This window comes from Labrus mixtus, chromosome 24 (genome assembly GCF_963584025.1).
Source record: "Labrus mixtus chromosome 24, fLabMix1.1, whole genome shotgun sequence".
Taxonomy (NCBI): Eukaryota; Metazoa; Chordata; class Actinopteri; order Labriformes; family Labridae; genus Labrus; species Labrus mixtus.
Genome location: NC_083635.1, coordinates 12,556,114 through 12,572,132, shown reverse-complemented (window position 1 = coordinate 12,572,132; position 16,019 = coordinate 12,556,114). Strand labels below are relative to the sequence as shown.

Genomic DNA, 16,019 nt, shown 5'->3' with positions numbered 1-16,019 from the left:
TGTTTCTTCTGTTTCCTCGCTCTGTGTGAACTCTGAAGACTGGACTTTGTCCTGCAAACTCAAATGATTTCCTCTGGATTATACTTTACATGTTAACAGCTGTTTTATTTACCTTTTCTCTTCATTACCTGCTCTTTTACCTTTTCTGTGTATTTTTCCATCAGTCATAGTTTTCTCTTCTCAATCTTTAATGTTTGTTTTTATCTTTCAGCTGTAGTTTACTTATACATCTAATTTACAGCTTTCACTGTCTGTTTTCTTTACTTTTCACTTGGAGTCTCTTTAAACATTTTCATTGATTTAACACAAGTCTTAATGTGTCTCATGTTTGTATTACCTTCTGTTAGCATCTTTAATTCCTGATAGATGTTTCTTCTTTTTCACATGTAACTTCATAGTCCGCTGTCTCCATGTTATTGATGATTTCATCTCTGTATTGACTTTACTTTCATTATTACAGCATTACAAGTAAACAAGGGGAGTCTATTGAAACATATTTATTGGTGGTAGATGCTAACAACACAAACATGACACATTAACACTTTTATAGATTTAATGTTAAACTGTCTAAAGACACTCCAAATGAAATACAACAGACAATGAAAGCTGAACCTCATCACCGATGTAACACATCGTTCACTGTGATGCAGAATCAACACAGCAGTAATTTTATTACAATTAAATATTGAACAGACATCATGACCTCTGTTCCATCCAGTCCCCTTCCACCCCACTATCCTCCAGCCCCATTGGATAGGAGCTCAAATCTTTCTTAATGTTGTTTCATTATGTTCCAGGTATAAGTCTTATAGACATACAAAAAACTGATAAAGCTGATAATAAAGTTTTAGCTGATCAAAAAGCATGAACTCAAATGATTAAAATAACTCAGTCTGAACATCTATTTAGACCTAAAACCTGGAACATAATAAAACATTAAGAAAGCTTTGAGTCTCCTACCTGAGCAGGAAGACGCCCACCGACGAGGGATCCTCCTGGAAGACGTCAACAGAGTTCCTGTTGGAGAAGAAAAACTAATTTTAGTTCATCAAGTTAATAAAACACAGAAAATGTTTGTGATTATACAACATCATGATGATTGGAATAAACCTGGGTTTTATCATTCACTGGAAATTATCTGTGTTTAACTTCACTTTAAGGCTTTTGTATGAGACCGAAGCAAACTTAAATTCAAAGTTTAAATGTAGAATATAATATAGAAACATCTTTATCATACATTAACTGTCACAAGAACAAAAACTCTAATTAAAGTTATAGGTTGAAAATAAATGTATTTTATCTTTTACAAATCACTTTATATAGAAAGGGCGCCCTCTGGTGGTTAGTTGTTGGTTACTGCACTTAAATAATAAATTAAACAAAGATGGATTAAGAGCTTTAACTTTTTAAATTAAATAAATGAAGTCTATTCATGTTACTTGAGCAAGATGAACATTTAATTTCTGAGCTCTGTGAACAGTAATGTTGAGAAATTCATTTTACTTCGGATTAACTAATTTACATATTAGTCAATAAACTTAAATTTAGGTTATTGTTTTATTTCAACTCTTCAATCTAATATTAGTTTAAATGATAAGTTTTGTTTTAAAAGTGTCTTTACTTTTACCCGGTGTTGTGAAGTTAAATAATTAGTTGGAAAATAACTGAACTGATTTCTTTGAATGTTTTTAAATCCAGACTGAGAGCACTTGAGACGACCTCCTTTACTTGTAACTGTTTTTTATAATTTTAATTGCTAATTGTTTTTTATAATTTTAATTTCTAATTGTTTTTAATAATTTTAAATTTACTTGTAAATGTTTTTAATAATTTTAATTGCTAATTGTTTTTAATAATTTTACATTTACTTGTAATTGTTTTTAATATTTTAATTGCTAATTGTTTTTAATAATTTTAAATTTACTTGTAATTGTTTTTAATAATTTTCATTTCTAATTGTTTTTAATAATTTTACATTTACTTGTAATTGTTTTTAATATTTTAATTGCTAATTGTTTTTAATAATTTTAAATTTACTTGTAACTGTTTTTTTATTATTTTAATTGCTAATTGTTTTTAATAATTTTAATTTCTAATTGTTTTTACTAATTTTAATTTCTAATTGTTTTTAATAATTTTAAATTTACTTGTAATTGTTTTTAATACTTTTCATTTCTAATTGTTTTTAATAATTTTAATTTCTAATTGTTTTTACTAATTTTAATTTACTTGTAATTGTTTTTAATAATTTTTGTCTTTTTTTGCTGTCTGTATGTTGTGAGTGTAAATGTGTAACTTTTGCTGCCTCTTGACCAGGACTCCCTTGAAAAAGAGGTTTTTAATCTCAATGGGACTTTCCTGGATAAATAAAAATAAAAAACAGGAGAAAACAAATTCAAAAGACAAAGAAAACGTCGCGTTACCTTCATAATATTGATAAACGTTATCATCATCTTACTCTGACGATGTTTCCTCTTAACAAACATTTGTAACTACGTCAGCATGAGCATTAGCCCAGGTGTTAGCAGCCCCAGGTATTTCTATTTTCTGGCTTTTCACACAAAACTTGACTTTTAATTACTCACTGAGTATCTAGACTTCATCTTTCCTTCCCCGGCTCCTTCTTCTTCCAACATGCTGCCCGCGGTCCGCATCGCTTACCTGGTCGAAACAATGATATACACACCTGAGAACACCTGAACACACCTGGGCGTGATTACCGGAAGCTTCAACCGGAAGTGACGCAGAAAGTTTCTGTCGAAGAAATGAAAAAGTTATAAATAAGAGGACACATAAACAAGACTAAGTCAAAAATCAAATGTTTTATTGATAAAAAAATATTTATTAATGTAATTTACTTGTTTAAACTCTTGGTAACCTAGCAACAAGAGAAAGTCAAACTCGGGTCACCATGGTAACATTAACCGCCCCACTAACTGCGTTCGTTAGCATAGCTCTTAGCAGGGGACGACGCTAACCTGTTTTCCGGTCTTTAGGACACTGACTGAATTCTTACCCACAGATAAATTCACTGTTAATGATGTTTACCTCCAGTTTCTCTCTTCCTTTCCCTGTCGTTCTCCAAAGTGTCCAAGAAGCAGATAAATGAAGACACGGGATGAGAGAAAACTTTGTACTGAAGCTCCGAAGTTAGTTTGAGATACTAATGTGTAAAGATGGAGTTTAAAGGTGAAACTGCGCCCTCCTGTGGTCACTCTGTGAATTACTGCATTCGGAAGTTTTGTTTTTTTCTTAGGATAAGATAATCCTTTATTTATCCCAAAACGGGGAAATTTACAATTTCTTGTTCTAGATACAACAAACAAACTGCTTTCTTTGCTTTATTTCTTTATAAATAAATGTGATTTGTAAAATTTAAAATAAATGCATTATATCGTTTATAAATCACTTTATATAGAGAGGGCGCCCTCTGGTGGTTAGTTGTTGGTTACTGCACTTAAATAATAAATTAATCAAACTGCTGTTTCTTTGAGTAAATTAAACACAGAAAGCTGGATTAAGAGCTTTAACTTTTAAATAAAATAAATGAAGTTTATTCATATTACTTGAGTAAGATGAACATTTAATCTCTGAGCTCTGTGAACAGTTTAGAAATCATCAATCATTTTACCTCTGAGCTGCAGCACAGAGCGAGGAAACACCTGCACACACCTGTACAAAGAAACACAAGAAGAAAACCCTGAATTTTGAGTTCAACCAATGCTTCTTTTCGCAGCATTTTCATGCAAACTCGAGTGGTCCAGGGTCGATATTAAACTGTGGCTCACCTGAGAAGCACACCTGAGCGTGATGCGCAGCGGCGGAAGTGACGTTGGGAGTGGCTTCTGTTGGCCGTGTCACTCCCAAGTAAAGGTCGTATCATAGACTGTAGGTCGGATCGACGTAGAGAACTCATTGTGAATTAGGAGACACAATAACAAAATTAAGTAAAACACCGAAAATAAATAAAACATTCATTTTTAGATTTATAATCTACAAATGTGGATAGATGTTGTTTAAATGATTTGTCTATTAGTGAAATTATCCAAACACTCCTGCTTTTATACAAAAGGAAACACTAATATTTTACTGACTTTAAAAACACATGTCCATTTACAAATGATTAAGTCTTTTCATTTAGTTTGTTTTAACATATTCTTAGATAAATATAAAAGGTGGTTTCTAAATAATCTAAATTCAAACAATGTTGGTAGGTAAACTACTGTATGCTATACAGAAGTAACTGCACTATTTATATTTTTCCACACATTTATGTGGTGGATAAAAAGGTTAAAAAGAGGATACATTTCTGTTATAGTGACTGTTGGATGTAATTACAACCCATCACCAGCAGAGGGCAGCAGTGTATTATGAATGCATGATGCAGCGGTTAATTAGACCTGACCTGTTAACCTCCAGGTGAGTTATATTGTAATATTTACAGTCTATGGTTGTAAAGTGCAGAAGTTACATTACAGCCAGCCCGATTGAAGATGGAATATCTGCCTCTTATTTAGCCTACCAATCAATATTAAGGCTTGTGTTGATGTGAGATATCGGCGCCCTCTAGTGGTCAGAAGGGCTTACTGCAGCTCTCTATAACACTGTTTATACTAATACACATTTTTTAAATAAATAATCAAAATACTGTGGTTTATTAAATCAAAACAAATTATTAAATAATGATAATTGTGACTGCGTATGTAAAATAGTGTTGTAGTGACACACTATGACCAGTGGAGGGCACTGATTATTTCTCTGTATTCAGTTTGTTCAAATTTCCCTGATGAACATTGTTGTTCAAATAATGTGAAATAAATCCCTGAGAGTATTATTATTATTTCTATAATGGTGCCTGGTGTTTTTACTGAGGATCATCATGACCCGTCTCTGGTGTTTTATTTCTGCTCTTCTTTGTAACTAGATGTCAAAGTCAACTTTATTGTCAATTTCAAAATATGCCAGATATACAGTGGAATCGAAATTGCGTTTGTTTCCGTCCCACGGTGCAATACAATCAAAATAAGGTAAAATAGATAAATTAAGATAAATAATATTTACAGTAATAAATTCTAAAAACTGCAAAAGGTACAAAACAAAATGGTAAATAAAATAAAATGTAAAGAAAAAGTAAACTTGAAGTGTACAATATGTGCACTGTGCAGTAAACTGAGTGTACTTTTTGAATACTTTTGAACGTGTTCCTTCTGTCTGTTTTAAAAGCATGATGTCACTATCAACCTTTACTTTTCTGTCCGAGGTCAGGACGAGTTTAAAGGATAAAGAAAAGCTGAGACAGACGTCCATTCATACTGTAAAGGTCAGAGGTCAGCTCAGCCATGTGGAGGGGAGGTGTGACAGAGAGAAAACATTTAAAAACCTCAAAAACCCAAAACAGACGGAGCTGAAACATCCAGAAACCGTCAGGTCTGCAGGTCTCCAGATCAGGTAAGGATGTTTCCTGTCTTAGAGTCACAGAAAAGATTTGAGTGTAAAAGCTGCTGTTTGGCGTTTAAAAAGTGTTTTTATGGACCGTTCAATTCTCTGAGAGTCTGTGAGTATGCGGAGACTGAGACAAGACCGAGACGATTAGTGATCGAGAAAGAGACCAGAATTAAACCGTACAAATCTCTGAATGTTTGTGAGGATGTGGTGTGAGACATTGGGAGCTGCACTCAGTGTTACACAGGTTTGTATAAAAGTAAGACCACATTAACCGAGACCGAGACATACCCGAAACCAGAGACAAGACTCAGACCAGAAGGAGAGACCGAGACCTCAAATATCCTTGAAAAACTATGATCTTGTGTGCAGGGGGCGTGTCTTGATTTAAATCTGGAGTCCGCCCAGCCTGAGACCGATACAAGACCGATTTAAAAAAATAATAGATTCCTAGGATCTTCAAAACTTGGTCTTTAGATAAATCATGAGACACAGGCCGACCTCGAGTTCTACAGCTCTGCTAATTGTTATAAAACAGTTCCTGTTGGGCACATCCACAAAAACAACGAGAGGCCTTCGAATGAAAGAGTTTCTCTACAAACAGAAGAATCTTCAGTCTGATGAGGTTTTTAAACTTCCACTGTGACTTCCACAGACCATGTTTTAGATGTACTCATATCCTTTGTTGATACGTGTTTGTGTCCTCAGAGGAGCTGAACCATGACCAAGTGTTTCCTGCTGAGTGTGTTCGTCCTCCTGATGCTGATTCCTGCAGGTAAATAAAACTTTTCATTCTGGATGTTTGCAGCCACATCAAATTCACTTTATACCAAAGAGAACTGTAACCACTGATTCTTTTTCCTCAGTGTAACCTCATCTAGTTTATTGTTTTTTTGTCACATTACAATATCTGAAACATAAAACCTCTCAAGCCTGAGAGGTAAAACTCAGGGCAACAGGGTCAGACAACATCTCTTTTTTCTCACCTGCTCGTTACTTTAGAGGATCTGTGCTGAAGATGACGAAGCAGCGTGAAAAGCAGAAAACCTTCAAATCACTCTTCTTGTTTCTGTGGGGAAAAAAAATGAGAGAGCAGGAGGAGGTCTCACTCGGACTGATTTTCACAAGACAGAAATTCTCTCAAGCAGCAACCTCCAGTGTTGTAAAATGAAACCGATGCTGAAGTGTAACATCCTGCAGTTCCTGGAGTGTCCACTAGAGGCTGGCTGCAGAAGCACAGGAAGTCACATACACACCCATTCTAAAAAGCCTGTTTTTACAGCAGAGATTAACATGTTTACAGCCTGGTTCAAAAAACCAAATAGGTGTGATTAGCTCATGTCTGGATGGACACACACTGTACAGGGGGTGAATGTTTTGATGACTCATCAGTTTTGATTTGATGAAGGATAAGAGTTATTCACAATAAGGCGTATAGCTGACCTGATTGACAGGTGGGCGCGGTGTAACGGTTTGTCAGGAGGTTTAAAACCCGCCTCAGCTCCAGCTCTCAGCCTGTCGTTAGGTTGACTCAAAGTCAGACTGAGACAGCATGGAGACCGCCATCGATGGGACTCCGGCGCCCCCTGCAGGAACATATTGGGGATGTCACTCATTAATATTTACAGTCTGCGGTTTCTTCTTCACAGTTTTCTGTTTCGTTTCAGGGGCTCCTGAGGATGCAGGTGAAGGTGAGTGACAGCTGACTTCTTGTTGACTTGTACCTGCAGGTAAATTCCCCACCTAACAAGCAACCTGTCCCTTTAAATCTATGTTTCTATATTTCCCCCTGCAGGCGGGAAACAGAAGCGCAGCATCCCAAACTGGGCGATGACCTCCGACGACTTCTTCGGTTGGGTGGAGGAGCTCCGGAAACACGCCGGCTACGAGCAGATCGAAGAGCTGGCCAGGACCTTCTGGGCTCACTTCCCCTCCGCAGACCGACTCGGGTACGGAGCCCACGAACCGGAAGAGTAGAGAGTTCAGTCGGATGGAGGATGGCGAGAAAGACACGACCTACACGAAGACGAGAAGAAGAACTAGACGGACATGTCAATAAAAAAGTTTGGTTTGCCTTTAATTAGCTTTGATAACTCTGAAATAAGATTACGATTTTTTTTCTGAATAAATAATATCAGATAAAACAGATAGTATGAAAAGTGCTGCAGTTACTCCCTCTGACCACAGGAGGGCAGTAAACATTAGGGTTATTTCTGTGGTGACTAGTACTGTGAGAGGTTTAATAATCCGAATATAATGTGGGGAAAAAATGTCATTGTAAGAATTATTTTCAGTGTTGTAGTTACTGACAGTGACCACAGGAGGGCAGTGATGATCACAGCTCTTTATTTGTTTGTATTAGTGTTGTTAAAGGTCATTACATGAATAAATCTCATGATATTGAAGTTTTTGTTCCCATAAAAAAGACATCATGCAGTTCATCTTCTCACCACGGGAGGGCGCCGGATCCTCATCAGGTTATAGAAACTCTATGAATAATAAATACAAATAAATAAAAGACTTCTGAAGTCTGGCACAACAAAAGGCACACATTTAAGACTTTTAATTTAAATACAAATAAATGTTTATAAACAGTTCAATAATACAATAAAATGTACAGTATGTGTGAAAAGGTGCTGAGCTTATCCTGGTAGGATATTTCACAGGTCTGTTGAGAGTCAGTGTGTGTGTGTGTGTGTGTGTGTGTGGGGGGGGGGGGGGGGGGGGGGGCTTCTGGGTGACGCAGAGTCAGCTATGGAGGACTTGTTTTTTTTAATTGAACACAATTTGATGTAACACACAGAAGGATGAACGTTTGTTTGTTTGCGGTGAAGAACAAGAAACAGCTCTCTTTCCGAAAATGACATGACGTCAGAAATTTAAAACAGACTAAAATAACATATTTATAAACAGATGTGAATGTTTGCAGCATGAAAACTAATATTTTATGACATTTGCATCGTCACCTGCTGAGCAGATGGGCGTGGTCTCTTATGTGTCACGTACACAATAAACCACCATATATGGAAGTTCCTTTAAGGAAAGTAATGACGCGATTGTCTCGAGTCGAGGCGCTTCCTTGTTTTTCCTCTCACTTCAAAACTTGCACGCAGCTTCTATTCTCCGGGAAAGCTTGAGCTCTTAAACAACTTGCTGTTTTATCTTTGTTTGAGTGGAAACGGTGTGAATATTGAGTGAAGGATAGAAACCCTCCGTCAGAGGAAGACCACGTCAGACACTCACCTGTCCAGGTGAGTTAAAGCCGCTCAGTCAGTGGAAAAAGACAACAAGACAAAAACCCCCTCAGATTCCCTGAGTGAGTTCGTTTTCCTCACCGACACAGGCCGAGTTTAAAGTTTGAACTTTTCCTGTTTTTAATCTCAGACTGAGTGTTGTGTTTGTTTTGTGACTTCATCAGACTGTAAATAATAACACTGATCAGTGTGTGGGAGTAAAATGTAATGACCTTGTTATTATTACACCATGATTCATACACACACGAGTTCACTGGCTGTCTCATCCAGCATGCTGACACTTCTCCTTTACCAGGTTTCATGTTAAAAATGCTCAAATCACGATCTGTCAAACCAAACTCTGATCAAGAAAAGGAATAACTTTTCATTTATATTTATTTCAAGTAGTTTATCAATATATATAAAAAATACAAATCAAAATGATTCACTTTGTTTAAAAGACATAGAAACATTTATAGTTCACGGTCTTATTTTTCCATCAGTGTGAAAGTGTGAAAGGAAGCTCCCTCAGATAATTTCACAACTCATCACATCCTCTTTTCTGTTTTTATTTTTGAAGCTTTCATCATCAAATCGCTCAATGATGTCAGTTAGTAAAGCCAAACTGACTGAACATCTCATTCTTATGCTTTATTTATATATCTTTATATTATTTATTATTACTGTCATGTTTCCCAAAGCTTCACCTGCATGATGATGACCCTCAGGTCTTTATTCATCATAACTAAAGTTCTTGTCGGTATCATGTGTGAGGTTGACCCTTTGTGAACTTTGTGCTTCGAAAACAAACAAGAAGCAGGAACAACTGTCAGGTTTTTCAAAGTAGAAGTTTTCCCCTGAAGTGTCAGCTGTACCATCTCGTTCATTGCGTTTTATTGTTTGTCCAACAGGAATGTTGATCTGTGAGACCACGAGGATCCAACATGAGTCCGCCACATTTAATTAAGAGACAACGGTCGTTAAGAAACATGTAAGTTAACGAGGCAACGGGGGTCTTTGTGCAGCAGCGTTTGCATCTTCATGGCTAAAAAAAAATGATTTATTTCCGGTCAATTAGGATCTTCCAAAGACCAGACTCCCCTGATCCTGGACTCAGCTGTGTGTCCTTCAGGAGTAAAATGTCCATGGACGATCCAATCCAGTTTCAAAAGACCCTCTGTGGTCCAGAGCACAGGTGATGTTTTTACAACTATGCACGTCTCCAGGTGAAACGTAAACCTGCTTTCAGATCAGGAAAACTTCATCCTCCATTAATAGACTCTATATCTCTTCTGTTTGGTTTTATTTTTTCTCTTCGTACAACTCTAAACTCATTCGACCAACAATGATCGGTCAAAAGAAACGGTGTGGATCCTTCACGGTGATGACCATATAATTCAACTTTATTCACCTCTTCAAACAGGATCAAACAGAAACCTGAACCTGGACCTGAACCTGGATCAAAGATGAGCTGTGTGTGCCTCCGAGACGACGAGTCGAAGGCTGAGCCTATAATGTTTAAGGATGGAGTCTCCTCTCTGCAAGAGTAAATAAGAAATGAGTTGTGACAGAAATATGTTCAGAGAAGGATTTTTATATTCACTTCAGTTTTAGTTTATTTTGATCGGCTTTAAACATTTCATCCCCATGAAAAACACGCACAGGAGTTTTATAATGAAAAATATAAAAAAGCAAAACAACAAGCTGTGAATCATTGTCCTCATTATGTCTGAACATTTTTACAGAACAAATTCTGTTTCAACGTCAAAATAAACCAACGTTTCAAACAATTCAAAGACACTTACTTACACATGCTGAAGTGTAAAATCCTGCAGTTCCTCGAGTGTCCACTAGAGGCTGGCTGCAGAAGCGCAGGAAGTCACATACACACCCATTCTAAAAAGTCTGTTTTTACAGCAGAGATTAACATGTTTACAGCCTGGTTCAAAAAACCAAATAGGTGTGATTAGCTCATGTCTCGATGGACACACACTGTACGGGGGGGTGAATGTTTTGATGACTCATCTGTTGTGTTTGTTTCTATTACCTGAGCTCATTCTTCGTGGTTCCTCCACAGAGTCGACCTGCAGAGCTCAGATGTTACCTGCAGTCATTCTGCCCAGCAGCAGCAGCCAACAGACCTGGACTCCATATTTATGGTATGTACCTATACATCTGTTCCTTTTCTAATATTCTCACTGATGCACTTTATCGATCCCATGCTCATCCGTCTGTCCAACTTTGATCTGATGTTTGGTTCACATCAAATTTTGTTCCAGATGTTGGAGGAGAACATGGTCACTTTTGTGAAGAACGAGCTGAAGAAATTCCAGAGAGTTCTGAGTTCAGATTACCCAGAGTTCTCAGAGAGTCCGTCCGAGGATGAGCATCTGATGGGCGGCGAGGATAAAGAGCAGAGGAGGAGGATCAGAGAGACGTTTCTAAGGATGACAGTTGACTTTATGAGGGGAATGAAGCATGAGGAGCTGGCTGACCGTCTGCAGAGCAGTAAGAGGATTTATGATTTAAAATGCTGCTTGGATTCATATTCTTACATTTATTAAAGTCCAGAAACGGGTGAAATACTGATAGAAAGTCAGAGTGCCATCCATGCATGTTGAGTATTTTGCCAAAGTAAGTAATCATTTGATCTTACTTGTACTTTCAGAATCTCCTGCCATGTGCCGACTTAACCTCAAATCTAATCTGAAGAAGAAGTTCCAGTGTGTGTTTGAGGGGATTGCTAAAGCAGGTAACCCAACCTTGCTGAATCAGATCTACACGGAGCTCTACATCACACAGGGAAGGACTGGAGAGGTCAATGATGAACACGAGATCAGACAGATTGAAACAGCATCCAAGAAAGCTGTAAAATTGGAAACCAAAATCAGGTGTGAAGACATCTATAAACACTCACCTGAAAGAACTACACCAATCAGAAGAGTGATGACAACGGGAGTGGCTGGCATCGGGAAAACGGTCTTAACACAGAAGTTCACTCTGGACTGGGCTGAAGACAAAGCCAACCAGGACGTACAGTTCACATTTCCATTCACTTTCAGAGAGCTGAATATGCTGAAAGAGAAAACGTTCAGCTTGGTGGAACTTGTTCATCACTTCTTTCCTGAAACCAAAGAAGCAGGAATCTGCAGGTTTGAAGAGTTCCAGGTTGTGTTCATCTTTGACGGTCTGGATGAGTGTCGACTTCCTCTGGACTTTAAAAAGAACAAGTTCCTGACTGATGTCACAGAGTCCACCTCAGTAGATGTGCTGCTGACAAACCTCATCAACGGGAACCTGCTTCCCTCTGCTCGCCTCTGGATAACCACACGACCTGCAGCAGCCAATCAGATCCCTCCTGAGTGTGTTGACATGGTGACAGAGGTCAGAGGTTTCAATGACCCACAGAAAGAGGTGTACTTCAGGAAGAGATTTAGAGATGAAAAACTAGCCAGCAGAATTATCTCTCACATCAAGACATCCCGAAGCCTCCACATCATGTGCCACATCCCAGTCTTCTGCTGGATCACTGCTACAGTTCTGGAGGATGTTCTGAAAGCCAAAGATGGAGGAGAGCTGCCCAAGACCCTGACTGAGATGTACATCTACTTCCTGGTGGTCCAGTCCAAACGGAGGAACATCAAGTATGATGGAGGAGATACAGATTCACACTGGAATAAAAAGAGCAGGAAGATGATTGAGTCTCTGGGAAAACTGGCTTTTGAGCAGCTACAGAAAGGAAACATAACCTTCTATGAATCCGACCTGACAGAGAGTGGCATCGATATCAGAGCAGCCTCAGTGTACTCAGGAGTGTTCACACAGATCTTTAAAGAGGAGAGCGGACTGTACCAGAACAAGCTGTTCTGCTTTATCCATCTGAGTATTCAAGAGTTTCTGGCTGCTCTTCATGTCCATCTGACCTTCACCAATTCTGGAGTCAATCTGATGTCAGAAGAACCATCAACCTCGACAAAATTCTACCAGAGTGCTGTGGACAAGGCCTTTAAGAGTCCAAATGGACACCTGGACTTGTTCCTGCGCTTCCTCTTGGGACTTTCACTGCAGACCAATCAGACTCTCCTGAGAGGTCTGCTGACACCAACAGCAAGTAGTTCACAGACTGGTCAGGACAAAGTCCAGTACATCAAGGAGAAGATTGAAGAGGACCCCAGTCCAGAAAAAAGCATCAACCTGTTCCACTGTCTGAATGAGCTTAAGGACCATTCTCTAGTGGAGGAGATCCAGCAGTACCTTAGATCTGGTAGCCTCGCTACTGACCAGCTCTCTTCTGCTCAGTGGTCAGCTCTGGTCTTCATCTTACTGTCATCAGAAAAAGATCTGGACGTGTTTGACCTGAAGAAATACTCTGCTTCAGAGGAGGCTCTTCTGAAGCTGCTGCCAGTGGTCAAAGCATCCAAGAAAGTCTTGTAGGTCTTATATACGTTTTTTTGTTTAAGAGCTTTGAGTAGTTAGAAAACAAAAAACTAGAAAAGCACTATACAAGCTCAAGTCCATTTCCCATTTAAATGTCTGACCAACAATTCAATTGCACATTGTTTTCTCATCACCTGCTTATTATTCCTATCTAGACTGAGCGGTTGTAACCTCTCTGGAAGAAGCTGTGAAGCTATGTCTTCAGTCCTCAGTTCCAAGACCTCCAGTCTAAGAGAGCTGGACCTGAGTAACAACGACCTGCAGGATTCAGGTGTCAAGATGCTTTTAACCGGTTTGGAGAGTCCAAACTGTTCACTGGAAACTCTGAGGTAAGACAAGGTCTTTAGGTATTGTCTGCATTTTTTAAATGAGTTTATTCATCTTGTTAGGGTCATGGTCAAAAGTTAAACTACAGGTCTTAAGAGATTCAGTTTAAATTACGGTTTAAGTTTATATTTGAATATATACAACCTCTTAAGCTCTCTAACTGTGTAAGCCTTGTGGTTAAGGCCTGAGTGATACACTCTCATAAGGGTTAAACATCCATGACACAATAGTGGTTACTACTCATCATCCCCAGCACCCAATACTCAGTAGCCGCCTCCACAAGACTACATGTAGACAGTCCTAGTCCTTCTACAAACCACAAGTAGACTTGAAATAGGTACCAGAAGGTATGCTAGCTACGTGTTGTTATACATGGCTAAATGAGTCAAGACAGATGGCCAACTACCAAGAGTCTAGATCTGCATGAGGTTTTTCACAGTTGAAAGAAGCTTTTCCTTTGCCTTATGCTAAAAAGCCTACAGTCTAGACTTGTAATGACATTTGGGGCCATATTAGGATATTGACCAGACAAGTCATTCTTTATTGCCATATCGGCATTATTTGCAGGTTGTCAGGATGTCTGATCACAGAGGAAGGCTGTGCATCTCTGGCCTCGTCTCTGAGCTCCGACCACTCCCATCTCAGAGAACTGGACCTGGGGTACAATAATCCAGGAGACTCAGGAGTGAAGCTGTCCGCTGTGCTGGAGGATCCCCAATGGAGTCTGGACACTCTCATGTATGTAAACATGCTCTCAATGATGATGTGTACACATTATGAAGCATAAAAAAGAGTTAGGTTTTCTGACTTTGTTAGGCCAACCCACCCTGACTTCTCTCTTTGTCTGTTCTTCAGATTAAACCCCAGCGGGGTAGAGTGGTTGAGACCAGGTGTGAGGAAGTGTAAGTATTTCTTGTTTGGATTCACAAAAACAAAACCCAAGTTGTTCTTACAAGAGGATTGAAACCATCAAACTAAACCTTCTTGTGTCTCCTTTAGATTTCTGTGAACTCACACTGGATCCCAACACGGCCCACAAATTCCTCAAACTGTCTGAAAACAACAAAAAGGTGACTGATCTGAGAAAGGAGCACCCGTATCTTGATCACCCAGAGAGATTTGACTACTGGCCTCAGGTGCTGTGTGAACAGGGTCTGACTGGTCGCTGTTACTGGGAGGTTGAGTGGGTTGGAAAGGTTTACATCGCGCTGAGTTACAGTGGCATTGCAAGAAAGGGAGACAGCGATGGCTCTAAGTTTGGAGGTAATGATCAATCCTGGAGTCTGACCTGCACTGACGGAGTATACAACGCCTGGCACAATAACAGCGGGACACTCATCCCGCTTCCCTCGTCCTCCGTCTCCCACAGAGTAGGAGTTTATGTGGACTGTCCTGCTGGGACTCTGTCGTTTTACAGAGTCTCCTCTGACACCCTGACCCACCTCCACACCTTCAACACTACATTCACTGCACCTCTTTATGCTGGGTTTGGGTACGGGGTGAAGTTTAACGCTTCAGCTTATCTGTGCCAGCCTTAGACCATCTGTGAGAGTGATAGCTTCCAGACTGTTTGATTGTTACAGTCTGGGTCAGTGGGCTGTTAAAATCAGATGTTTTCTATGGAGCCTCAACCAAAGTATTTGCTTCCCATAGCTGCTAGCCTTTGCACTTTTCTCTCTAAAGTCTGTAAACGCCTCCACCCAGGATCCATCCAACCGCCAAACACTTTAAGCTGCTGTTTGGCATCGGTGTTATTTCAGGGACAAGAGCGCAAGACAGTTCATGTCTGCACTGAAATGATTTCACTATTACCCGATGAGTTGTTCTGTTTGTAAGTTCAGTCTGTGTTGTTCAACCACTCTAAATCTTTGCTGGCCTGCTCATGGCTCGAGTCATGGGTAGCAGCTTCAACATGATGCATTCTTGTCTAAGGGAAAGAACAATAATACTTGTGAGCCATTCTTGAAGAAGAAGAAGATATGCTTGGAAGTAGCATACCAAACTTAATAAGACAGCAGTATGTAGATGACTTCAGTATCAAAAGCACATATATGACTGAGAATGTGCCAATGGAAACTCTGGTTTACTGCAGGGCTTTAGAAAACATCTGGCACTCTTCACAGAACTGTACTACTATTTCAGTGTTTATTTAAAAATATGTATTTTCTTATTGTTTGGTAATATATTAATGAATGTAAATACAGCAGTATCTTGCCTTAATGACAGAAGAGTGTCAACTTTTTGTTTGTCTGCCAACCGACCACTGGAATGTTAATTTTAAAATGGAGTGCCCCCAAATGGTCAGACTGATTAACCACAACACTCCATATTGTTAGAATAACTTGAATCGACTGTATACAGGCTGCGTGTGAATGAAAGTGTATTGTAATTAAAGTTCAGACTAGTTGTTGTCAAGTCTGTCCATGTGATGCATGCATCTTTACTCTGACTGCATTTGTGAAGTATTTAACATTATTTAAATAAATGTGTATAATGATTCATGCAGTTATCACTCGTGTTACTGTGGACATTAATTCTGGAGGAACAGTTTAGTGTGTGTGTGTATATAACATGTTTTTT

The 16,019-nt window shown here is 38.9% G+C and overlaps 2 protein-coding genes across 3 annotated transcripts; both read left to right on the top strand.

Moving 5' to 3' along the window:
* The first annotated feature begins 5,372 nt into the window (after positions 1-5,372).
* On the top strand, positions 5,373-7,885 carry LOC132959388 (otospiralin-like). Of its 2 annotated transcripts, none has more exons than XM_061032337.1 (4): positions 5,373-5,448; positions 6,151-6,217; positions 7,092-7,133; positions 7,238-7,885. In XM_061032337.1, the coding sequence occupies exons 2-4, from the start codon at positions 6,163-6,165 to the stop codon at positions 7,417-7,419; spliced, it is 279 nt and encodes a 92-aa protein (XP_060888320.1). In that variant the 5' UTR covers positions 5,373-5,448; positions 6,151-6,162; the 3' UTR covers positions 7,420-7,885. The 2 variants fall into 2 exon arrangements, with proteins under 2 accessions (XP_060888320.1, XP_060888321.1); XM_061032338.1 differs by having other exon boundaries at positions 5,374-5,448; positions 7,110-7,133; positions 7,238-7,884.
* A 599-nt stretch (positions 7,886-8,484) lies between these two features.
* Positions 8,485-15,948, top strand: LOC132959387 (NACHT, LRR and PYD domains-containing protein 4-like). The gene is made up of 11 exons (XM_061032336.1): positions 8,485-8,693; positions 9,587-9,666; positions 9,754-9,870; positions 10,099-10,221; positions 10,753-10,834; positions 10,955-11,183; positions 11,344-13,105; positions 13,268-13,441; positions 14,007-14,177; positions 14,295-14,341; positions 14,439-15,948. Exons 2-11 carry the CDS (start codon positions 9,620-9,622, stop codon positions 14,975-14,977), a joined length of 3,291 nt encoding a protein of 1,096 aa, XP_060888319.1. The 5' UTR covers positions 8,485-8,693; positions 9,587-9,619; the 3' UTR covers positions 14,978-15,948.
* The last annotated feature ends 71 nt before the right edge of the window (positions 15,949-16,019 follow it).

Excerpts from the sequence above, each read along its gene's own strand:
- LOC132959387 (XM_061032336.1), top strand. The coding sequence starts at position 9,620 with ATGAGTCCGCCACATTTAATTAAGAGACAACGGTCGTTAAGAAACAT. Across the intron at positions 14,178-14,294 it reads TGGAGTCTGGACACTCTCAT|ATTAAACCCCAGCGGGGTAG; the intron begins GTATGTAAACAT and ends TCTGTTCTTCAG. Across the intron at positions 14,342-14,438 it reads GAGACCAGGTGTGAGGAAGT|ATTTCTGTGAACTCACACTG; the intron begins GTAAGTATTTCT and ends TGTCTCCTTTAG.
- LOC132959388 (XM_061032337.1), top strand. The coding sequence starts at position 6,163 with ATGACCAAGTGTTTCCTGCTGAGTGTGTTCGTCCTCCTGATGCTGATT. Across the intron at positions 6,218-7,091 it reads CCTGATGCTGATTCCTGCAG|TTTTCTGTTTCGTTTCAGGG; the intron begins GTAAATAAAACT and ends TCTTCTTCACAG. Across the intron at positions 7,134-7,237 it reads TCCTGAGGATGCAGGTGAAG|GCGGGAAACAGAAGCGCAGC; the intron begins GTGAGTGACAGC and ends TTCCCCCTGCAG.